Source organism: Pundamilia nyererei, unplaced genomic scaffold (genome assembly GCF_000239375.1).
Source record: "Pundamilia nyererei isolate P.nyererei 1_Seehausen unplaced genomic scaffold, PunNye1.0 scaffold00035, whole genome shotgun sequence".
Taxonomy (NCBI): Eukaryota; Metazoa; Chordata; class Actinopteri; order Cichliformes; family Cichlidae; genus Pundamilia; species Pundamilia nyererei.
This window is the reverse complement of record NW_005187436.1, coordinates 2,843,647-2,867,385: the sequence shown is the minus strand read 5'-3', so window position 1 is coordinate 2,867,385 and position 23,739 is coordinate 2,843,647. Positions and strand designations below refer to the sequence as shown.

The window sequence follows — 23,739 nt, the reverse complement described above, 5'->3', positions numbered from 1 at the left end:
GATAATGTCCCCTCATCTTTTGGTCCGAAGTGACAGCACTGTGCCATGTCATAGATGATGAGAGAGAAAAGACAGGCAGAGGGCCGAGCACAAAAACAGGTAATTACCTCCATACCTACAGTTTTAGAGAGGTGGCTCCTTCAGCATTCACATTTCTGTGTATTCTAATTAGACTAACCGGGCCACAGTCTGAGGACGAGGACACATACACCCGAGGACTTTGATGAAATCTGAGGTGTCAAGTAGACATGAAGGGACCACATCACTTGTGCCCTTCACTTTTTCGGTCTTGCATTTATGCTGAATACTGCAAAAGAGCCTCCTCATAGGGATCCTCTGCTTTTGTGGTGCGTGCTATGTGATTGATTATTTAGAGGAAAGCTCCACAACTCAAATCAGTGTGGAGCCAGCAAATAAAGTCAAATAACGAGGGAGAGTGCAGGTCTGAGGGAGGGAAAGATCTCAAGATGTTTTTGAAGCAAGTCAGAGTAGCCAAAGGCGAGCAGATCTTCACGCTTTCATATCTCCCCCTTTTTAATATTTCTCCCCATTTTAATGATGTGCTTCCTGTCCTTGAGTAAAGTTCTTCATAGCCAGTCTTTTTTGCCAGAAAGGATTTTTTTTCTCTTTGAAATAAAATGTAAGTATATATTTAGTCTCCTAGTTTAGAGGCTTACAGGCCGAGGCAGATATTCAAATTTGTGCTTTCAGGACTACGCCATCGCCAAAATGTTAACAATATTTTAATAAACAGTGTAAGTTCTGTGCTTAAGCTCTGCTGGAGGAATGTGAACCTTCAGTTTGTAAATTAACAAAAATAATCACATTGGCAAAGAAAAAAAAAAAGGTTTTTAAGGACTTTTCCAGTCATCTGCGTGTTACAAAGAGATCCCACTTATAGCATGTGAAAATAAACAGACGGGACTCAGTGTGCGCATGCATAAGGTTGCATAAAGGAACGTGTAGGCTTTGCATGAAGAAAAATCAAATATTGATGATGATAGTGGAGAAAAACAATGAAAAACCAAAGCAGCAGACGGCTGTCATTACAACAGCTCTAAGTGTTTGAGGCCGGGATATCAAAGCCATTCCTTTGATATAAGCAGACTCACAAAGATCAGCTCTCCTTAAAAACCAGCTATAATGAAGGCATCTCATCACACTCTGTCCATGACAAGCCAGAGCGGCCTTGTACTTCCAGTCTCGAACCCTCAGGCCAGCTGAATATACCTGCATCTCTTTTTCTCCTCAACTAAAAAGGGGTAAAAGCTGGAATACGACATTTCTTAGTCTGTATTAGGCAGTGGAGGTAACTAGGGCCCGTGATGTGGAAATCATAAAATGTGCGAGACTGCACCTTTGAAATACAAAAGACCACGGATTTAAAAAGGGCACATTATAATAACCTGAGTATACTGAAGGCGTCAACTGTAGAGAAAGAGCGAGGGGTAAAAAAAGCCAGGCTTCATATTATTTTACAAAAAACAATACAATAAACTAAAATAAATACAATCCAGAGAGGTTTGTATCATCTTTAGATTTTCTGTTACTAAATACTGCTCATAGATATGCTTAAAACTGATTTTTTAAAAAGATCATCATCTTTTTCTTTAGTCATACTGCCAGCATCTTGTTTATGCTCGTTCCAGAAACAATTATATTTACAGTTGTAGTTCGCAGACTTACAATAAAACGTTTAACAGCATATTGTTCTGCAACTTTTCCAGCAAAAAGGTTAAAAGCAAAATATGTATAGAACAGCCCCCACCCCTCTTCCCCAGTCTTGAGGCAGAGATAGCCACTGAAAAAGTGCTGGTTCAGTCTCCTTCTGTCTCTGGGCATAGCTTTGATCAGTCCCACCTCAAGACTTATCCTGGAGGGAACCGTGCACTTCTATTCTCCATGGCTAATCATACTTCCTGTCTTTGTCTTTATGTGCTTTAGACAAGCGTCAGATAGAAGCACAGGAACAGATTTGCCCCGAAAACCTGGAGAATAAAGCCTCTGGTTGTGCTGCAGCTCATCTTTTCCAGCAGATTTCCTCATGAATATTTCCACAGTTTTTGGAGTGGTGGATTTCAACCCATTGCTGCTTTGAAAAAAGGGCTGCTTTTGAGAGACAAGGGAAGTCTTTCAGAGTTAAAGACGCGAGAGTATATGTACTGTATGTCACCTGACTTTAGCGTATTTTTAGCTGTACCTACAGTTGGTTGACAGAAGACATCAAGGCCAGGGGCTTGTATCCTGCTTGCTGTACAGCGCAGACACGATTTTCACAGAGCCTTGCCAAATGTGAGATGAGACCAAGGAGCGAAATAGTTAACAAAATAATTTCACATGCACAGCATATTCTTTGGGCTCGGGCGATATCGCTCTGCCTGCCACCAGTGGCACTTTTCACCAAGAAACCTGCTTTGTGTGTTTCGTGCAACTACAGAAAAGACCATTTATGCCAGGAGCCAAAAAAGAAGAAAAAGAAATAGACAAAAATCCCCTTTTCTTTTTTTCGGGGGGAAGCTGAAGGCTATGAAAACCATCCTGTGTTCTATTTTTGAACTGATTTCCATTTCCATGGCCACCTGAGGGAGGTCAGGCTGGTCCAGCCAACTTCCTCACAGGGACAAGGACTAACGGTGACAGGGACACAAACCATGTTCCATCCGTTCCAACACCCACGCCACTCATTATTCTCACTGGCACCATCAGGACTTTCACATGGATATAGAAATTAATCGCCATGAAGAAACAGAAAACAACAAAAAATCCCTTCTCCTTTTACTTCTTTCTTGGTGTTTTTCTTCTGCTTCAAAGCCTGTAAGTCTCTGCTGTGCCTTAGGGTTAATTAACATGATCCAAACAGTGAATGATCAGAGAGAATGGGAAATCTCCAAAGGTTAAGTGTCACATGGGAAGCGTGTTGTCAGAAGACAAGGAGGTAGGCAGGTTCTTTTTTTTCCTTCTTCTTCTTCTTCTTTTTTTCCTGCTCCACGTTCAAAATCAAATGAGAGAGCAGAGCTGCTGCAGAGGGAAGAAATTTGTAGACACCTTTCCAAAACTTTGCATTTCTCCTGTCAGAAGGGCAGAGCTTCACAGTCTGGCTTCAAACAATATCTGTAAATCCGTGACATTTTGATGAACAAAAGAACTCTGCAGGTTTCACCAACTTGTTCACCTTTCTGTATATCATTATCGTTCACTTTAGAGAAGTACACACAACACAGTTTCATAATGTGATAAGCAAAAGATTTTTTTTGTGGGGGGGTGGCACATCCATCACAGAGTTAATCACTCCTTTTTAAAGACCTACTCATTGAGATTGAGTCTCCTCTTAGTATCACCACAGGGGGAAAAAAGAGAAAATGACTTCATGATCCACAGATATCCTGGATAGCATGTCTTGCAGGTGAAACTGTATGATTTCTCTCTGTAATAATTAACATGGGCCCCTCTTCTCTCCCTGTGGCTTGTCGCTGACATTTGGTTCATGCTTGAGTGTCTGCCTAGCTGATTTCAATCTCTTGCATGAAGGTGAGCCTGTGTTTGTGTATGCGCGCATGTGTGTAAGTGTGCTTGGGGTCCAGCGGCCAGTCTGACAAGGACATTAAAGACAGGACTTGCCTTCAGCAGATGGGATTAAGCATCATGACAATATGGATTAGAGACCCCCTCGGTCAGTCTCAAACCTCCAGCAGGTTAGAAAGTTGAAAGCCAAACGCTGAAACACAAACGAGTCTCGTCAGTGTGTTTGTGCTCTTGCACAACCGCATTATGTAAAGGGTCGTATCTCACTCGCCGCTGAATAGATATTTGACAATTCCGAAAATTTATCACACGGATCTTTATACATTTTGACTGCGGTGACACGCCGTATTGATTTACGCCACGCTCGCGGGATGAAAACACCTCAGAATGGTCACCTCGCCCACCGCCGCAACAGGCCTTATTTAACATTATTACATTATGTATGCAAGCTTGAGTATGGATAATGGATGAATCTAAAGCAAAGCAGTTTAATTACCCACCATCATTCTGTCTCACCTAACTGCGGAAGCACACATCTTATTAGCCACGGTGTAAATAAACATTAATATGCCACCCTGATAAAGACTGTCCTCCTCCTTGCAGTTCTTTGTATATTATTATCATTGCTGCAAAGTACACACAAACTGATCCAGTGGCATGTGCAAACAACGGAAGAGATACTGAAGCTGGGGCCAGACTATTACAACCACTTCACAGAAAATTATCATTAGTGCATCTGGCTTGAGGCCACCCAGCCTCATCAAATGATTAAACCGTACAAGGAGTATTTTTACACGGATCTTGCGCAATTGCATGATATAAAACGGGAGCTTGCGCGTGCGTTATTTTTGTCAAAGAGGTGATCAAATCAGGCGGTTAACAACACTGTAGGCAAGGAGCGCTCTTTGTCAGAAAATTTCTTGCTGCGTTCTTGGCAAACCAGGGAGTGGCAGGACAGGCAGAGGAATGACGGACGTCTCCTTGGGCCAACCTGGGACACGACGGTATGAATATATAGCATGCAGGTTAACCAGCCACCGGGTATTTTGATCCTTTCAGCACATAGCAACAGAGAGAAAGCTTCAAGCAAAGAGAAAACTCAGCATACAGTCCAGCTCTGAGCATCAAACACTGCTGATCTAATAAACTGCAGTATGTGAAATACCAGTTATCCCTCGGGGCGAGCTTTTTAACAAACTAGATTGTGACTTGTACCACACATAATTGATACAAGACGTAATTATTAAGAAAGAAATGGTTTTTTTTTTTCTACTTTACAAGTAGTTACTGTATCAAACATGCTGAACTGACGCAGCAGCATCCCAGTTTGCTTCAAGTTTAACCTTATTAAGATTATTTTTTGGCTTCTCAAAATGACAGAAGCTGAACTCTTCAAAGACATAAAATGCAGTGCATGTACACAAAGCTCTTTTATAAACTTCTCCATATGTCTTTCGTGTCTGTAGATGGTCTGACTGGAGCCAAAACCCGAGAGGAGACAGGCCTTATTCTGCTCTCTTATGTTGTTTCAATCACCAGTCGACTGTACAAAGGAAGCAGCCTGATGGCATGACGAGTGCACAGCGCTCATCTGCCTGTGCTGTTGTCTCAGTTTGAGCCTCATAAAAGGAAGCGGGCCTGACGATGCCAGAGGCAGGGGATCCAGCTCTACGGTCTGAGCCGAGAAACATCAGCAGAGCGCCATTCTTTAGAAGGAGATGTCCTTCAGAGTGGTGCCAACTCTCCCTGGGGCAGCAGCATGAGACACAGCCTCTTATTTACCATATACAGGATCTCTGCGTGCCCTTAATGAGCCAGGATATTCAGCATCACAGAGACAAAGGCCGCGCTTTCACTGAAGAAGCTGTGGTTTTGCTGAATTAAATAATGATAATTACGAAAATATTAATCAAACTCGGGCTCTCACGGCTCTGTGGATGTGTTGAGGGAGCCCGGTCTTCCAGCTTAGCCTGTAGGAGTTCTGATTTAAAGTATGCCCGCGACCTATAGAGCTGCAGGCAAACGTGCAGACACACGCAAACACACACAGATGCACACAATTAAAATCAAACCATGGTGGCCCCCTACTCTATAATTAAACACCCTTTGGTGCTCTGCACAAAAATACTAAGCCAGGTTCAGATGTGTCAAGGAGAGAGGAGTGACGGCAAGCGTGAAGAAGCTGTCGGTCCCTTACACTGGAAGTTCTGTTTAATGCAATTAATTAATAAAAAGCACAAACTAATACCTTCCCGGTGTGCAGTTGGTATGTCTGGCGGGGCAGCAGCACAAGCTATACAGCTGCACTGTGAAACTTTAATGCCGCTGGATGCCTAAAGCGATTGCCCGGGCCTTTTCTCTCAGGTGGGGGTGTGGGGCGGATGGGCGGGTGCAGGGCTTTTTCCACATATTCGATCAAACTAACAAAAGTGTTTGAAAGGAGAAGAAGAAAAGGATTTTTGTGTGACCTTTAAAGACACTTAGGTACAGGTGCCTGACAGGATCCATATCAGGATCCAACTGACAAAAAAAAACCCCTCCTCACAGAGCTTTTTCCTAAATATAAAGTATTCCAAACTCTCTTCTGCTATTCAGATGTTATTAGGTGATTATATGGTATTATTCTTCACCTTTTAGACTTCAGAGTGCTTGTCATTTGGCTCTAGTTGTTATGGTAATGTGAGGTATTCCATCTCCTTCCCAGCATGCTCTGTTTGACATTCATGGGGTTAAAGTCCCCTGAATGATGAAGTGCCAGTGTTTGGGACAGTAAATTGCATCGTTTCAATTGAGAAGAGAGTTCCCCTTGGGTTTGCTGGAGGTCCCAACGGGCTGGCCTTGAACAGAACAGCATGTTGTACATCCATATAAAAAAAGTGAAAAATATGGTGGTACTTTTCCCTTTATGATGCAGAGATTAATCTGTCACTGTATGCGTGCATAAATCTCACTCACTCCTTTGCAAAATACTGTTTTATCTTACTTTATGCTATATTTTATTTTTTTATTGCTCATAAACACAAACCATCACAAAGGGCTAATGTTCTCATCAATATTATTACAAAATGACCATAAATCTGACGCCTTGTTAAAATTTGAAGCCGTTTCTCTTCTCAGCCATTCAACCACTGAAAAGATTTGACAGAAGCGTTATTTTATCAGGCGGTTTCTCCCACAGTAACAGATGGGCTTCTATCATATTTGAGCCACAGCACGCCGCTTTATTTTCGCAAGATTATTGCACTTTCCTTCCGATCCTTTCCTCATCGCTGTGTTCAGCAGCACTGAACTTGCCTTTTGGGGCTATTTTTTTTCCCTTATACTTCAGTAGAAATGCCTTGACAACACTGTGGTGGTTATTTCATCCTGAGAGACCACAAACTAAACAGCAGAAACACGTTGTATAGACACTTGTTTAGTGGTATGCAAATCATCTTGGCCGGAGGTAAAATTAACATTTTCAATTAAAATATTAGCACCAAACAAACACAGAAAAACACACTAATGATTAAATCATCTTGATGGAATCTCATAGTGGAAACCGAAGCTTGTTTCTTGTAATTCTTTATCTGAAAACACGCAGCACTGCTCACACTGTACATTAACGTTTTTATGGTCGTGAATCTTTATGTTTGCAAATGAGGTTTGCCATCGAATGTCTGAATTGGAAGAAAATGTATACAGTATTTTTTTTTATATTCAAAGCTCAGAAATGTATTTTCATTTCTTGTGCAGACAAAATGTTTTTTGTCATTTTCATTTCCTTTCACATATTTATAAAATGCCCAATAATTAAGAATAAGGATAATAATGGTGGGTAAAAAGGTTGCTGTTAAAAAAATATTTTGTCATATATCTTTTGTTTTTTTTAACATATCTGCATTCCTTCTGCAAATATAGGCAATGTAAGGCCCAGAGACAGAGGGGCAGAGCTTTCTGCAGCTGCTTTTACCGTTTACATATATCGCCCTCTGGTGGCGATTCATGTAAACATCCACATAAAGCAACATTGAGGCAAAAAAATGAGCAATGTTCAAACAAAGCAACTTTATTTCCGTTTTGGTATAACAAACAAACCTTGACACAGACTCTTCATGTATGAAATACAAAAAAAAGACAAAAAAAAATCTCTCCTTAAATGTTGCATTCAAATGCAAATCCAGAAAACATGAGATGAGCTTAGGAGGGCTCCAGCTGATATTCAAAGCGCAGCTTTCCAGCTATGGATAAAGAGGCTCTTTTGCATCTGATGACTCTTTTTATTGCCCTGGTCCACAGAGGCCAAGCAGTACCTTCTGGTAGTCTCCCTTGGTATGTTCCTGGAGAAGGAACAGAAACAGCAAGTCAGACATGCTGCATGACAGAACAAGCTTTACTGTAAATCACTCATAGACCAGAGGCAGGTTAGAAAATTCACTTGCCATAATAGTCTGTTGCAGAGATTGCCCAAAGCAGGACTTGTATTCAGAGCAGATTTTTCTCAGGTCCACCTCACAGCGTGACACAATAATTCTGGTCACCATCTTCTCTTTGGCCCCTTTACTCTGAGGAAAAGAGCACAAGTCAGCACTTAAGTTGCACACGCTCCAAACTTAACTGCAGCAGCTGATGCAACACTGTTGTAAGATAACTTTTGTCAACTTTGGATTCTCTGTGTTCCTGCAGCTAAATTACACTTTCACAAGCAGATGTATTTCTTACATCTGCTGGAATAAAAAAAACCCAAAAAAAAAACAGTCTAGCCCTCAAAATAGCCACATCTCAAGAAAAAGGAAAAGAACAGTAGTGCGAGTACCTTCATGGCTTCATTGAGTCTTTTGGCAAAGTACAGCTGTTTGTTTTCAAAGCACTGAACTGGAACAAATAAAAAGAACAAATATTAACAGGAGTACATCTTACATTCTGCAGATATGTTTCTTATCACGTTGAAAGGAATTCTTAAACCAAAACTGGGGAGTTGTCGTTCATTAATAATCTAAATGCACTGCTAAAGTGTACCTAGCACCAGGAAGGATGTTTGCAAGTCTCCTTTAACTTCCTTCACAATGCTCTCCTGCATGTCGTAGGGGCTGTAACTCTTGTACTTCTGAAATACTAAGACACAGAAGAAAAAAATCTTTGAGTGGTGTAATGGGTCCATTTCACAACTTGCAACAGAGGATCACAAATCCACATGTATTAATAGTGCTCTTAGTAAAAAGGATGGGGCACCTTTTTGGAGGTGGGGTACACTTCTCTCAGACATAATGGAGATCCAGGTCGCCACATCAGTCCCTTTAATTTTTATTCCAGCATCATAGAGAGCCTAGGCATGAGGAAATATCCTTAAACAGTGCCAGAATTTAGCTTGTGGCACAGAAAAGAGCCGTTCATGGACAACGAAAAAATTTCATTCGTGTCTAATTATTCTATATTAATTATTCTATATGTGACGGGAATATAAGACCCAAACAAAAATCTGTTTAATTCAAAGGCAAACAACTTACTCTGGCATCTTCATCAATCTTTTCATAGTCTGTAATAGAGGACGGTTCAGCTCTCTTGGTCTGTGGCAAAATAAACAACATTCAGGTCATTTTCACAAGCAACTGCTGAAAAGTCATTTTTACAGGTTATATTTGGCACCAAATGCCTGCATGGATGTAATTATGAAAGTTTATTTTAATTTGTCACCTAAATGTATGTAAATCTTAAGGAACAATGCAGCTACGTCTCACCTGCACAAGAGCCAATAGTAACTTAGCGAAGTTTCCAGAAGTATCTCCAGCCACATCTTTGTCCAGTTCCTTTTTGAACACTATAAAAATTAGATTTTCACGTCGGGGATTTAGCCATCTCTTGAAACCAGAGTAGTCCCATAACTTGATTTATGACTGATTAAGACATGATATGATATGATATGTAATACAACAAGAACAATGCATAGTAAATAAAAAGCACGCAACCTCAACTGTAATCTAAACTTTACACAGGATTTCAAAGTGTACTTACATTCCTTGTAGACCTTCTTGATTTCTACCAGCTCATCATTACTACGTGAGCACAAAATCTCAATCAGTGTTTCTTCATCAGTTCCTAATCCCTGAAAAAAGGAGAATTTTAAACGATCACACCTGAAAGCCATCTGAAGACATAAGACTAATGGCTTTTTGTTTCCAGCAGAGGGCGGTGTTGCCCTTCCACAAAATCTCCCTGAGAGAAAAAACAAACAAACCACACTTTACCTTGATGGATGCCTTGATCTCTGAGGCATCAAACTGCGCCGTGCTCTTCATCAGTCCAAGGATTACAGTTTCCAGTGAGCCAGACAAAGCACCCTTCAGGGCTGAGATCATGTCCTATATAAATTATAACAGCATTACCTGATCATGCTTAATGTCTGGCATATTGCTGAAAAGACAAAGAATGGCGCTTTAAAGCCATGAAGGAGTTTAGGCCTGCTGTACCTTCTTTGCCCTCCTTTCATACGCAAAAGCAATCTCTCTCCTTTGGGCGTACGTCCGCTTTGTTAGGACATCAATGATGGTCTGCTCATCCACACCTGATTATACATGATTTGAACACGTTAATTACACAAATGAATGAAATTTTTTAACAATACTAAGAAATCTGAGTAGGTTATGATGACAAAAGAAAGACACAATCAGTAAATCCCTACAACAACCTTTTAAAAGAAGAAGAGGGGATGGATATACACAAATATCGTGTCTGAGTAAAGGTTTAAACGCAACATGGGCATAAGGTGAAATTTCCTCCTATTCTTATTTGCAGAAAAACATTTTTCCACTCTGAACACATTCTTCACCACAGCACGATGGTGGGCTGTTAGGAGTGCCAGTAGCTCAGTCAGCGGCCAGAACACAGCTCTGCCAGCACTGGGGCGTGGACATGGAGGTGTTCCCAATGTGGTCCAAACATTTTAAGCCACGAGGCTGACTCACAAATACCAGTCACTCATCTGCTGCAAGAATTTGCAGAACCAAGCACCATTTCTTTTTCCTTTTTTTTTCTTTTTTTGGAGAGAGATCTTGCCTTTGGTTTTGATGGCGGTCTCTATCCTGGCAGCATCTTTATCAGGGTCAAAGTCAGGAGCAGGTACCACAGTGGGGAACAAAGGATCCTGACCCTGAGAAGTCAAAGCAAGAAGTAAAATAACTGTTTTGTTGTTAACCTCTTAACCTCCATTAGGAAACTGGTGGCACACAAAAGGTCAGGTTGAGTGCACGAGTTCAGCTAATGTCAGTTTCCCAGAGAACGTCTTTTAGTCTTTTAGTCTTTTAGTATCACCCTTAAAGCTAAATGTGGCAGGCTGCTGGTGGAGAAGTTAAACATTACATATACATGTAACAAATAAATGATAAAATAAGAGTTGCCATGATAAAGAAGAAAAAAAAGAAAGCAGAACTTTACCCCAATGTTGAGAGACAGCTGTCCCAGAAACTCTGATACCATAGCCATTTTCACTGTTGTGGGGAAAAAAAAATCTCATAATCAAATCTCGCTATAATCCTATCACTGACTTGCACAAGACCATGTTTATTTTGACTGGAGATGTAATCGTTTGAGAAGGTAAAGCAAGGTCTTTCTAACAAAGGCAGAGAAGTTAAATCAAGTTGTTGCTTTTTACAAAGCCGAGTGATTGCAGGGGAATTTATTCCTTTGACGAATGGTTATTTCTTTTTGACTGCTTTGCCACATTCAGAGGAGTTTCTAGTAAAAGATTTCAGACGCATTAGAAACACCGAAGTGACACGCCCTGGAAAATGTGCTGCTGCACTTCGATGTTGTAAGGCAACTGAGTTCTTTCACACGTGGACAAGGGGAAAAAACTGCTTTAAGAACCTGAAGAATTAAAACTTAACTGAAACTTAAAACAGAAGTGAGACTCTTTTATACAAACTGTGAAAATGCAAGTCATATGTCATGACTCGTGAATGCAAAATGCCTCCTTAAAACTCCTTGAAGCTTTATGCAGTGTAAACTGAACCGTACTTCCTTTTATTCTATTAACAAACAGTTGACAAAATTCCAGCACACTTACCTGAGCTGTAAACGCTGAGATGATGCACAGATTTGTCCTGGTGATGTTTAAATGGATTGGGTGTGGAGGCTCAACTTTTCAGAGATATGAAAAGGCTTCCCACTTCACTTCCCCTGACGGATTCCCTCCCCCTTTCTGTGGACTCATGACTCCACCCTAATCTGCTACGAGTCAGCAGCTCAGAGTTTTAGAGCCAAGTTTTCCCACACACTATTCAAAGTGACTGAAGCCTTGTGCCGTTAGGAGAAATCCTAGGTGTGTCTGATCCCAACTTCCCACAGTCAAAAACATCCGAACGTTATAAATCACTTTCAGTTTATTAACTCTTTTTCACACAAAAAGTAAACAAAATACATACAAACATACCTTTGAACAAAATTACAGGTTATATAGAATAAAAGTGCATCAGGATCCACATTTATAATTTAAGGACTCCTCCAGCTCTCCTAATGCAAATCATGAAGTTATATGACAATACATTAACAAAGGGATCTTAAAACGACTTTTGAATGAGCTTTTTCACATACGTGTTACGCTTGGCTGTACGTTTCTTCTGCTTGCACGTCTTCTTGTTGCTTCCATTGGTTTTCTGGTAGGATGGACAATAAGAGAATATGTTTATTTGTCATTTTCAGAAGGACTGAGTGCTCAAAGTTGCTTGGCTGAAAACTTGTTTTACCAAAAGCTGTTAAGTGAATAAAGAAAGCAGTTCAGCTATTTGCTATGTTAAATTTCAGACAGACCTCCAATGAATGTCTCAGAATCTAAACCAGAAAAGCCAATAACTCTTCTCAGTATTTGTCCCTGCTGTTAGATTTAGGCTTTGCCATTAACAAATATGAGGCAGCTTCTGGTTCAACTTGTTAGAAGAGTTATTTTTGCTTTTACAAATTCTCTGGAGTGGGGGTGGGGACTTCCTAGATATTAATATAAACATAGCAACCTTTCCTCTTGTTGCTCTTTATTAACCTGGGCCACATGTCTGTTGTTGTGGAGATTTTTTTCCCTATAATGTTTTGAATTAACAGGGTAACTGTAGCGAAAACATGAATACAAACCTTCACAATGGGTGTTGGTGGAAAGGTGCAGGGGACCCTTCCATGTTGCTGGTGGAAGGGCAGGACTACAGCTGGATCAACAGGTATCCAAGGCACATAGCCAAAGGCCGGGGGTTGTGGAACAGAGCTGTGGGCCTGATGCAGGTCGTATCCCCCCCGATTCCCTTTTCCATGTACTGCTTTGAGGATGGTCACAAACGGTTCCCCCGATTTATGTGCAATCAGGTATTGTCCTTCCTCTAACCTACAAAAGCAAACAAAGTCCTTGAGACTGTGTCACTCACAGAAACATGTTGTAGCACTGCAATGATTTCTCCATTCTTAGAAGAAATGATGAAGAATGAAGTGCTGATGAAGAATGAAGTGCTGACAAAGAAGTTGACACATGTACTGAGTGTCATTGAGTAATTCTCTGATTGAGTAATTCTCCAGTGCAAACATGAAGGCAGACTTGCGTCACAGTTTTAGCCCGAGGTAGCCAGAGCGAACAGTATGAACACTTCATCGGCTTAAACAAAGTTTTAAGAATCAATAGCCAACTTTCTGATAACCTGAAGGTGATGAGCAAGTTTGGAGAAAAAAAAAAAAGAAAAGAAAAAAAACTCCTTGGGGTATAGACTTTACATTCAATTCATCAACATTTAAACAAATCACTATAGAGTTTATAAAACAGGTTGCCCTCAACAGGAGCCTCATAATCTTGCTCATCTTCTGTTGTAGCCTGCAGGTCTTGTGAAAGAAGCTCTGAGGGGGTCAATAAACGAGCAGGAAGTCAATGATGCACTGTTATGTTAACCAAGTCATACAGAAATTAAACCAACATATTGAAAATCAATCGACATCAACTTTTGTGTTCTTTAGTGTCAGTACTCAGGGAGGGATCCCTCACTCATGTCTGTCCCGTCTGTAACATCTGAAAATAAAATATAATAAATAATAAAAACAAAGGTCGATCAAATGGACCAATACGGCAATGCCACGATGATCTATTTGGCAAAATAAATCCATTGGGTATCCTTGTTGGTCTTCAAACAACAATTCTGATTGTTAAGGAACCAAATGGGACAGGAAAAAAAAAAAAAGTACTCAGGGAGGGAGGGGGGGTCTTATTGCTCTAAAGCATGGTGGAGGCTCAGTCATGGTTTAAAGCTACATTTAAGCCAATAGTGTTAAAGATTAACAAAAGATAGAAAAGAGCTGTCTGATTGGCAGCGGGCTTCCTTTTCCAGCATGAAAATTACCTTAAACACATCGTCATTGCAGTAAAAGCTTAACTGGAGAGGAAAAACACACCATGGAACACTATCAGTCATGGATTGGCCTCCCCAGAAGCCGGGCCTCAACATTACTGAAGATGTGGGATCATGTTAACAGAGAATAAAACAAAAGACAGCCGACATTCAAAGAAGAGCTTTGAATGTCCTTCAAGAAGCCTGGAGGACGATTCCTGGAGACTGCTTAAAGAAATGACAAGAAAGTTTGCCTTAGTGTTCATCCAGGTTGTATTGAATTATAAAGGCGGTCACACCAAATATTGACTTTCAAGTGTGATAGAATTGTATAAACTCTGTTTTTGCTTTATATAATGTATCTGCATGTATGTTTGTACATTTTAATAAATCTGTGCACACACTTACAATTATCAAATAAAATTCGGGTGGAGGATCTCAATGACAACAATATACAAACAAAAATAGTAATAATATAATTTGTGTCAGCAACAACTTACCCAGTAAGTTTTTTCAGTAGGTGGTGGAGTATATTTAATGACTTGGAAAGCCTGGAAAAGAGACATCAGCAAGTTTCAGTCTATCTGCTTTACTTGGCATCTAACAGATTCAGAGGTGATGAAAAGGCCTGGATTATCAACACTGACTGAAACTCAAGAAGACAAACTCGAAATCTTAAGTAACACAATCATTCTGAGATGATTAGCTTAATCCTTTTTATCGACACACATTTGTTGAAACAACACTCACTTGAACCCACAGGAGACGTTCTGCTTCCAGTCATCAGGCAGCTTTCGCAGCAGAGCTACTTTTGATGTGTGTGCATTGATGTGCGCTACAGAGTCATGGAGACAGGGTGAAAGACAAACTGAGAGAACAACAAGAGCTAGTGTGCACATCAAGAGCTTCACTTCATCATCCGTGCTATGTCTGGTGCTCACAAAGTAATTAGTCTGTGGTGATTTGCCAGCATTGTTAACCAGCTTGAGTGGGTGTTAAGAAATGCTCGTTGGCCCCCTCTCATCTTGATCCTTCCCTGCCTCCCACTCCAGCTGGAAAGGCCTGCATATTTCAGCAGTGTCTTCCTTCATTTGCAGAGTGTTTTAGAGCTGACAACAGCAGCCATAAATACACAATAGCAGAATGCCCCATGACAAACCACATGATAAACCACAAAGAACCAAGTAAATAAGGAAGTCTATTAGCACCATATAATTTCAATAGCTGGGGGATATTATTTATTTCATATAGATCAATGTTCTTACCACTAGTGGCAAAACCAGACATTATTTTGCCACACAGGCCTGTTAGCCATTCTCTTGAATGGCTACATTTACAGCAGTGAAGCTGAACATATGAAACTTGTGCCAATGTGTGTACCTTTTGTGAACTATAAAGGTGTTTAATTAATCCAATAGGCAAAAGGAACACAGTACATGCATGTCAAGATTACATGAGTCAGTTCAGTGAACCTAGCACAGACAAAAGGCGGAGTCTTTCCCCGAATCTTGAGTCACAGATAAGCAGTACGGAGACACCGACAATGCAGCTCAAGCCCAAAACAACACTTAGCTTAGCTTTGCACACTGCATTCACTGTAATAACACATGATCACATGTGGCTGTAGCTATGGCAACTAAGTAAACCTAACCATTACACAGTCAGAGGAGGACGATGAGTCATCTGAAGACTATTTCTCTGGTTTGTGGAAGGATCTGCCCCACTGATTGTATTGTGGCCTGTTTTAAGCTGTCTAAATGATACATTGGCTATTTCCTTGGCAACGAAGTTAAAAAAAGGAAAGCCAAAGGGTCCCTCCTTTAGCTCAATTTAGAACCATGTGTGGAACATAACCATCATCATTTTAATAGTGTCTCAAAGCAACAAGTTTGAAAGTAACAAGGATAAAAACGTTACCTATGTAAGATACTGTGCTGGAGTGAAGCAAAGTCTCTGTCCACAAGTTGCATACCTCGCTCCTGGTTAGGCACTCAACACCATAACACAACTGGTACTCCAGCTTAGGCAAGACATGCACTGGTGTATGCTATTGGGACAGATCAAATGTCAATATTAAAAACAAATCTCATTCTGAGGATTGTGCATATACAGAATGAATGTTTATACCTGGTTTTTCCTGCTGCCTACTTTTCTCGTGTGGGTCAGAGAGACAGAGCTGCGCACCATGAGTAACAAGTCTTGCAGACTGTAGAGTTTATAAAACAGGTTGCCCTCAACAGGAGCCTCGTAATCTTGCTCATCTTCTGTTGTAGCCTGCAGGTCTTGTGAAAGAAGCTCTGAGGGGGTCAATAAAGGAGCAGAGAGTCAATGAAGCATTGCATGGTAATCACGTCACACAGAAATTAAACCACCATATTGAAAATCAATCAACACTAACTTTTATGTTCTTTAGTGTCAGCACCGAGGGATGAAGAGTTGGGGGGAACCACACAGGTTTCGCCATCCTTGCTCTGGTTTCTCTCCAAAAATGAAGACACACACGGTTTAACCAGCGATGTTGGATGAGAGTGAACTGATGGCCCTGCACATCGGGTGGGCGACTTAGCAGAGCATTTGGCCATCTCGTTGGCAGACTTGAACATGGCTGTCTGCATGCGCAGGATCTCACCTAGCTGGTCCCCAGAATCCTTTGCTCTTTTGGTTTGCCGTCTGGCCCTTGTAACTCTTTGAGGGGAAGACATCTCTGAACTTTCAGGGGTGGACTCAGAAGCAGGAACAACTGGAGGGTCTGCAGAGCACGTTACAGTTTGAGGTTTACTTTGTTTTGGGACAGTGTTCACTGGAGACATCGAGTCATCAATGACCAGTTTCTCATCATCCGAGTCTCCAGTAAAAGCTTGGTCTTCATCACTCTGCAGGGCAGGGTCTTGTCTTGCTTGTTCAGTCCCTGGTTGAATGTGCACACTCAAAACCTGCTGAGCTGGCTCTGACACAGAGTCGTTAGTTTTTATTGAGGAGCTGCTCATCTCTTCACTGAACGTTTTAATCTTTTTTGAAAGTGGGGACCCTCTATCTTTTTTACTTTTAATATAATCACCCTGTTCATCTGGGATCTTCTTACACTTTGACGTCTCTCCAAATGTCTCCAGGTCGGTGAGATCCACCTCAAAATCCAGACCACTGTTTTCCAGAGAAACTACGCTCCTCTGGGAAATTTCCTATGTCAGAAACAGAAGAAGAAGAATTGCTCTAATGAAATAAGACCAGATAACACCACCACTACCACAGTTAATTTACACATAAACATACCTGTGAGGGGTTCTGCTTATTTACAGGAAGCTCTGTCATCAAATGGAACACATTTTTACTTCCATTCTTCTTGATGGACTGCTTCAAACTCTCTTCATGATAGATATGACTCCTTTCTCTCACTGTCATTTCAGTCTTCAGGAGCGGCGAGTCTATATACACAGTCTTCTTCTGATTACCGACTGTGAATAAGAATAAAAAGGGCCAAGTGAAACAGTACCACCGTCAGGCCATATAACATCAATACACACAATAGCTACCTAATGCCTAGTTTATGGTCACCACATTGGCTGTGCTGTGCACCAACTGTGATGTCCTCACAGTCTTGTTGCAGGAAGCAAAGACATTTTTGCCAGTTTTTGCCAGGAAGTGTCATCTTTTCAAGCTGTTACAGCAATGTTGTTACAGATTCTTCAAATTTGTGAGCTCCTGTACTGACATTTCAGTGAAATGGAAGTAATGACTGGCACGCGCACAAGGCTACAAAACTACAAAAGGTGCACAGCAAGCTAAAATGACGCTAAAGTAATGCGTGCCAGCAGTTGTGACGTCACTTTTGCAGCACACCACACTTCATGAAGGTGACAACAGTGAGCATCAATGAGGTATTAGATACTCTAAGTGTCTCATAAACATATAATTTATTTCTCACTTTTAAAAAATGTGAACATGTCTTCTGCTCTTTTCTTTTTTGGTAATCCTATGAAGCTCAATTCTGCAGCATGTTTTTGTTAGGTCATAATATGCCCTATATTCTTCAAAACAGAATTTAATTTAAAACCTGTTAAGTAAGTTTAAAAAGGGTAATCTATATTTTTTAATTGCTGGAAGTAAAACTTAAACTGGCTCTAATTAACTTCCAGTACGACAGCATGTGATGTGTGCTGTACCTTTTCCTTGGTTTAATTTGACCCAAACAGGCAGTTCCCATTGCTCCACAAATTCAGGGCCATGGTTGTCCAGCAGCCTGACCAAGGCATCTCGAGTCAAACAAACATGAGGCTCATAACAAGCACAGAGCTTCTCAGCATTCCCATCACCACTGACAGTCTGGAGAGGGAGGGGAAAAAACAAAACACACACACACACACACACACACACACACAATAAATAAATAAATCACACTACCAGAACATGAGAAAATCTTCTGTATCAGTCAAACAAACACAGGTGGATACACAACTTTCTACAGTTAAACGGGGTTTGACATTAACATGTGTGACCTGGCATCTTTCAGAAAAATGCAATAAGGTCTAATTTTGCTGAGCAAGACATGAACACCCTCTGGTGTCTTTGGTGAAAACTGCAAGAGGCGAAAGAGAATTTCAATAGACCCGAGGTCATGAATCTCATTCTAGCAGTAAAACGTGTCTGTGGCTTACTTTGATGGAGCAATTACAAAAAGTGAGACAATTGCTTACAGCATGCATGTCCTTAGCCTTTTTAGCTGGAGGATTCTCTGATGAAACACTCTGATAATCCCATGCAAGTTGTGCATCAGCAGGCACTATCTTGTGGTCTGTAATATTCACACTGCCCTGGAGAAATAAAGGGAAGAAATATGGTAATAGAGAAACTTAATCAACAGCAAAAAAACTGATTCTGCAATTCAACACTTGAAGCTGAGAAGGTATCAAAGTGATGATAAAAAAATTTTAAACAAGGAAAAAAAAAAGACATTTTAATTTCTGAACAACTAAATTATATAAGGCTGTAGTCTGATACTGCTGAGACTGAAAAGCGGCTGCAGATGTACATTACCATATTCAGCAGCTGTTTTTCAAAGGTCAGCGCCAGCCCTGGATCGAATGTCCCTCCTGTTAAACTGGTCAGCTCGTGGATCTGGTAGAACTGGGGAAGCGTCCTAATGCATTCCAAACAGCTCCTTAAAAATTCCTTAAAAACAACAAAGAAAAAACAATTAGGGTTTGTGTTTCATTGCTTATGAACTAAACCACATAAAGCTAACGAGAGGTGCAACTGATGGAGTATCAGTACCTCTGAATATTGCATAGCTCCTTGTGGTATGAAATTGTAGTCATCAGCACACATTCTAGCCACATCTTGGAGGTAGCTATTGAAGTGCATCACTTCATTGTTCACTCGTGCCTTTAAGACCTGGAAAAAACAAGCAAACAAAAAAATCAGGGTCTTTTTTCCCCAAGTAATGGAATTACAACTACCAGGACTAAGCTCCCATTAAGAGCATTAAGATGCAAATGCTGATACCTCTGGAGGATCCTTGGTTTTCTTATTCATTAAAAAACCAAGAAATGTCTCCTGTTGTTTGCTAGAAATGTTGGACAGGCAGGGATAAGGGAGCCTGGGCTCGGGAAAGGGAGCATCTTTCTTAATCTGCTTCTGCTCTGCTCCTGATTTTTTGGTATCCTCAAAGTCTCCTGTTCTTTCAACGGCTTTGTCTGCACTTAGATCCTCACTATCACAGCTGTCCCAGCAGGATGCTTGGCTGCTGATGCAACTGTTGTCTTTAAACTCTGCAGCTTCATTTGTGGAAGGAGAGCGGGAGACTTTTGCAGCCCCATCACCACACTCCTGTTTGGCTTTGGCATTCTCTACAGGACTTGAAGAAGGAGAATGAAAACACGAGTAGAATAAACAGATAGTGTAAATGCACTTGAAATTATAGTTTACTTTAACTGTTAATTTAATGGCATACCCTCGGAGAAAGGCCCACAGTTCTCTGATATTAGGTGCAAGGGAATATTTGTCATAAACATCTCTGGAAAAGAAAGGTCCTTCAGGAACTGGGTGGTCTTCCCTTCAATTTAAAATGAAAAAATAAAAGATATTAGAGACCCTATGTTGTTATTAAACCCTTCCAAAGTGCCAAACGTTTCTAGAATTTAACTGGTGTTTTTATATTGCTGTTGTATATTAAAAAATATTGATTACTACAGTAGATAAACTTGTTAATTTCCCACGTGTGGGACTAATAAAGGTTATCTTATCTTATCTTATCTTATGTAAGACAAAAAGAAATAAAAAAGCCACCTGACAGATAATTAACAAAAGTATAAATATTCAATATTTACTTTTAAAAAAGTATATTATAAATAAAATTTACTGACTATGGGGGGGGGAAACACCTTCTGAAGTTATTTTCTTAAAGGTTTGACTTAGTGTCGCAATTTCAAGGTATCTGACTCAAAGTTTCGAAAAAAATACCCCAACTTCATATTTAACTTATGGATGTTTTTTTTTTTAATCCCAGTGATAATAATAGCAATATCACAATATATCCAAAAAATGTAATATATACACAATTTGATTTCATTTTTCAGTTACTTTAATAAACGAAATATTAAAATATATTTTAATGTACTATTTTTTTGCACAAATATAATTCTAATTCTGGTATAAGTCTTATTATTATCAAATCAACGTTTCCGCCAAACAGAGAGTAAACAAAATGAAACACGTGTTTCTCTGAGAGAAATGTTGCGCAGCTGTTCTCAGGTGCAACTTCCTGTTTTCCCTTTCAAAATATAAAAAGCTGTTTTGTTGTTGTTATAATGAATTCTTGAACAGAACTGATTATAAATTAAAAAAATTTTTAAAAAAAATATTAAAGTTGTAACGTCAGGTACAAACAATACAAAATCTAGTGTTTAGCTAACGGTATCAGCATACTGGAAAAATGAGCGAGAAAAACGAAATAATATAGAAACAACATTATTTTTTAACTGGTAAAACAACATTTATTTGGATTTATTTTTTTTTAAAAATGGTGGAAGTGTCTAACAGTTCTCTAACTTCCCGTCTTATTTAAGCAGCTTGACAGACAGCTAGCCAAGGATAAATAACATGGTGCAGCCTCGTTTTGTAAGCACATGTTTCGGCTCCTGTTCGGAGTTAAACATTAAAGGTTTTACTCCTAAGGTAGCCACTAAATGGGATTTGAGTCCATATAAATAACGTTAAGTCAACGCCGCACAAAGCGTAAGTGAGCTCTCTCAACTCCTGTTAGCCAGCATGTGCTAATCCTTACTTGATGTAGCGAGCGTATTTAGCTCAAGCTGACAAATAATATCCACAAGGATTCAAAGGACAGAAACCAGTGGCAGTGAGAATGCTACGTACCATGTGAGCTCCATGGTGGTCTGTGACAGCGGTCCACAGGAAAAACTGCACTACTGTCTGTTAACTTTAGTGTTATCTGGCTAACACACGGTTGTTGAGCGACAGTATTCGTCTTGGTAAAATTCTGCTGACATTAACCGCTCTGTGTGCATTGCTGCCCCCTAACGGATGGTAACTATTAATCAATCGATTTTATTATTTGTGTGTGTGTGTGTGTGTATTTGGTTACAAATAAGATGACATTTCTTTGCAGCTTTGCTTTAGTGCTCGGTAACAGTTTCCCTGCCCATCTATGAAAGAGAAAAATACACTTGAATGTGTGTTCACGCCAACAGCCTAAAACATCTTCATGGTGTCTGTTTACAAATAACTCTCCTTACTTTGAATTAAGGAAGACCTTTTTTCAGCAAAGTGAGGGGAAAAGAGCATGCTGTATTCTAATTTTGCTACAAGCAGGTAATTCCCTTCATGTAATAATAATGTCCAAAGAACCTTTGCTGTCCAGTTCTGAGCCCCGTCTCTGTGTGGTTTCTGAGACCGCTGTTAGTTGCTATCTTGGGGTCTGTAAAATCTTATTATATCTGGAGATACGAGTCCCAGCTCTAGTACAGATAATTATAGGGAGACCTATCTGGATCTCTTGCTCATATCCACAGCGGTCTCAGGCATTAACCTGAATGCAGCTTACATGCTCCACTACTCTGCTGAGGTGTATGAAAACTAAGATCAAAAACACCAAAAGTAATAGCACTATTTAACATTTGACAAACTTAAACCCTTCTATTGGTCTTTTCTAAAATCAAGAGACTTGCTTTTTCCATTGAACTCTGGCGTCCATATAGATATTTTGTTGCCCGAAGAACCACCTTTAGCAGCAATAACTTGAAGAAATCATTTTCTGTATGAATATCAGTCTCGTATCATTGTTGAAGGATTTCTGCTCACTCTTCTTTACAAAATTGCTTCAGTTCATTGATTTGCAGGCAAAGATCTGTTAAAGTCCCATTCGCAATGCCTTGATTAATTTATTTTTACAGCCTTTCTGGTGTAGACCTGCTGCTGTTCTTGGGGTCATTGTCTTCTTGCCATCCCCAACTTCAGCAATCAGACAGATTACCTCATATTTTAGAATACCACTCAGTACACTGTACAGAGGAGTTCGTGGTTCCCAGGTCCTGTGGCTGCACAACAAGCCCTAATTATCAGGACTCCACCACCGTGCATGACTGCTAGTATGAGGTGTTGGTGCTGATATGCTGTGTTTCACCAAAAGTGATGCTGTGCATGGCCAAACATCTCCGCTTTGATCTTGTCTGTCCAGAAGACTTTGTTCCAGAAGTCTTGTGGTTTGTTCAGATGCAGCTTTGCAAACTTAAGGCATTCTGTCGTGTTGTTTTTAGGGAGAAAAGTCTTTCTTCTGGCCACCCGTCCAACCAAGCCATAAATATTCAGCCTTTTTCTAATTGTACTGTCAAAAACTTTAATATTTAACATACTGAGTCCTGTAGAGTCTGAGTAATTCTTGTTTTCTTTTCTCTGAGGTTTGCATTTGTTAGGATGTCCACACCTGTGAAGATTATGCTGTTGTATTAACACACAACGAAATGCTGCAGGTCAGAAAACTGCCATCATTGCTTTTATAGAGGTGATCACATTTGCTGATGCTCAGTTAATTAAGTGCATTTGATGAGCCTCTAAACTCCTATGGAAGCAACAAGGGTGCATTTAACTTTGCACAGGCCTGCATAGAGTTCACATGACTGTAAGCACATATAGAAAAACAATCTGAAATGTTGGATATTATTCCACAGTTTTGCAGTTAATAATGCTTAATCAAAATCTAAAATGTATTACATGGAAAACATTTAATGAAAAATGTATAAAGAGTCATTCATTAAAATAATTAATACAAGTGAAATGATTATCCAGATTTCTGGAGAAGCTTCAGATTTTACATTCTTTTAGTCACCACAGATTTATTTAGATCTGGGTATTGTCTACATCATTCAGTCATTAAGAAAAGTTTCTAGCGGAGTGAGGCTCGTCACTCTGATTAAGTAACGGCAGAACGTGCGGTTTAACTTTTCTAGTGTGAGCTGAATACAGAGAGCAGACAACAGGAGACAGATAAACAGCCAGGGAAAAAACAAAGCCCATTACAAGCGGTAAATTTTATTATGGGATAACAGCACATAAAGCACATCTAAAATCGATGTGTCCAATGCACTTTTAATAAAGGTAATATTAAAGGTACAGTTTCTAAGTACAATATAACAACATTCATATTAGAATGAAAAGTATTTAAAAGACAACATTAAATTTCTTATTTTTCTTTACAGCCGTATTTACAAAATGAATCAAAATACTTATTTTCATATTTAAGAATCAGACAAGAAGGAGCAAAACTACGTTTGTGAATAGACTACCTGCTAAAGAGAGTTCAAAAGAGCTGGATAAAAAGGTACATGATCATCTGTCCCCATTTTACATCAGTAGCAAACATGTGACTTAGAAATTT

General features: G+C 40.0%; 2 protein-coding genes across 2 annotated transcripts; both read right to left on the bottom strand.

Moving 5' to 3' along the window:
- Positions 1-7,554: 7,554 nt before the first annotated feature.
- LOC102211768 (annexin A2-A-like) lies at positions 7,555-11,686 on the bottom strand. The gene is made up of 13 exons (XM_005729994.1): positions 11,564-11,686; positions 10,933-10,985; positions 10,555-10,648; positions 9,969-10,063; positions 9,747-9,860; positions 9,514-9,604; positions 9,240-9,319; positions 9,009-9,068; positions 8,734-8,827; positions 8,521-8,616; positions 8,318-8,376; positions 7,944-8,066; positions 7,555-7,841 (listed from the first exon to the last, which is right to left on the bottom strand). Exons 2-13 carry the CDS (start codon positions 10,978-10,980, stop codon positions 7,782-7,784), a joined length of 1,014 nt encoding a protein of 337 aa, XP_005730051.1. The 5' UTR covers positions 10,981-10,985; positions 11,564-11,686; the 3' UTR covers positions 7,555-7,781.
- Positions 11,687-11,861: 175 nt separating this feature from the next.
- Positions 11,862-21,369, bottom strand: ice2 (interactor of little elongator complex ELL subunit 2). The gene is made up of 15 exons (XM_005729993.1): positions 21,222-21,369; positions 19,798-19,899; positions 19,350-19,701; positions 19,119-19,238; positions 18,882-19,016; positions 18,542-18,658; positions 18,011-18,170; positions 17,121-17,302; positions 16,249-17,029; positions 15,978-16,147; positions 15,768-15,897; positions 14,601-14,685; positions 14,351-14,401; positions 12,622-12,865; positions 11,862-12,152 (listed from the first exon to the last, which is right to left on the bottom strand). Exons 1-15 carry the CDS (start codon positions 21,233-21,235, stop codon positions 12,057-12,059), a joined length of 2,739 nt encoding a protein of 912 aa, XP_005730050.1. The 5' UTR covers positions 21,236-21,369; the 3' UTR covers positions 11,862-12,056.
- Positions 21,370-23,739: the final 2,370 nt, after the last annotated feature.

Bases quoted from the DNA above. Each gene is read 5' to 3' on its own strand.
- LOC102211768 (XM_005729994.1), bottom strand. From the start codon at position 10,980: ATGGCTATGGTATCAGAGTTTCTGGGACAGCTGTCTCTCAACATTGGG. The intron at 10,649-10,932 runs GTAAAGTTCTGC...TTGACTTCTCAG, and splicing joins AGCTGTCTCTCAACATTGGG to GGTCAGGATCCTTTGTTCCC. The intron at 9,320-9,513 runs GTAAGTACACTT...TAATTTTTATAG, and splicing joins CAAGAAGGTCTACAAGGAAT to TGTTCAAAAAGGAACTGGAC.
- ice2 (XM_005729993.1), bottom strand. The intron at 18,659-18,881 runs GTAATGTACATC...TTATTTCTCCAG, and splicing joins AAAAACAGCTGCTGAATATG to GGCAGTGTGAATATTACAGA. The intron at 12,866-14,350 runs GTAAGTTGTTGC...TTGCTTTTGTAG, and splicing joins CTACTGAAAAAACTTACTGG to GTTAGAGGAAGGACAATACC.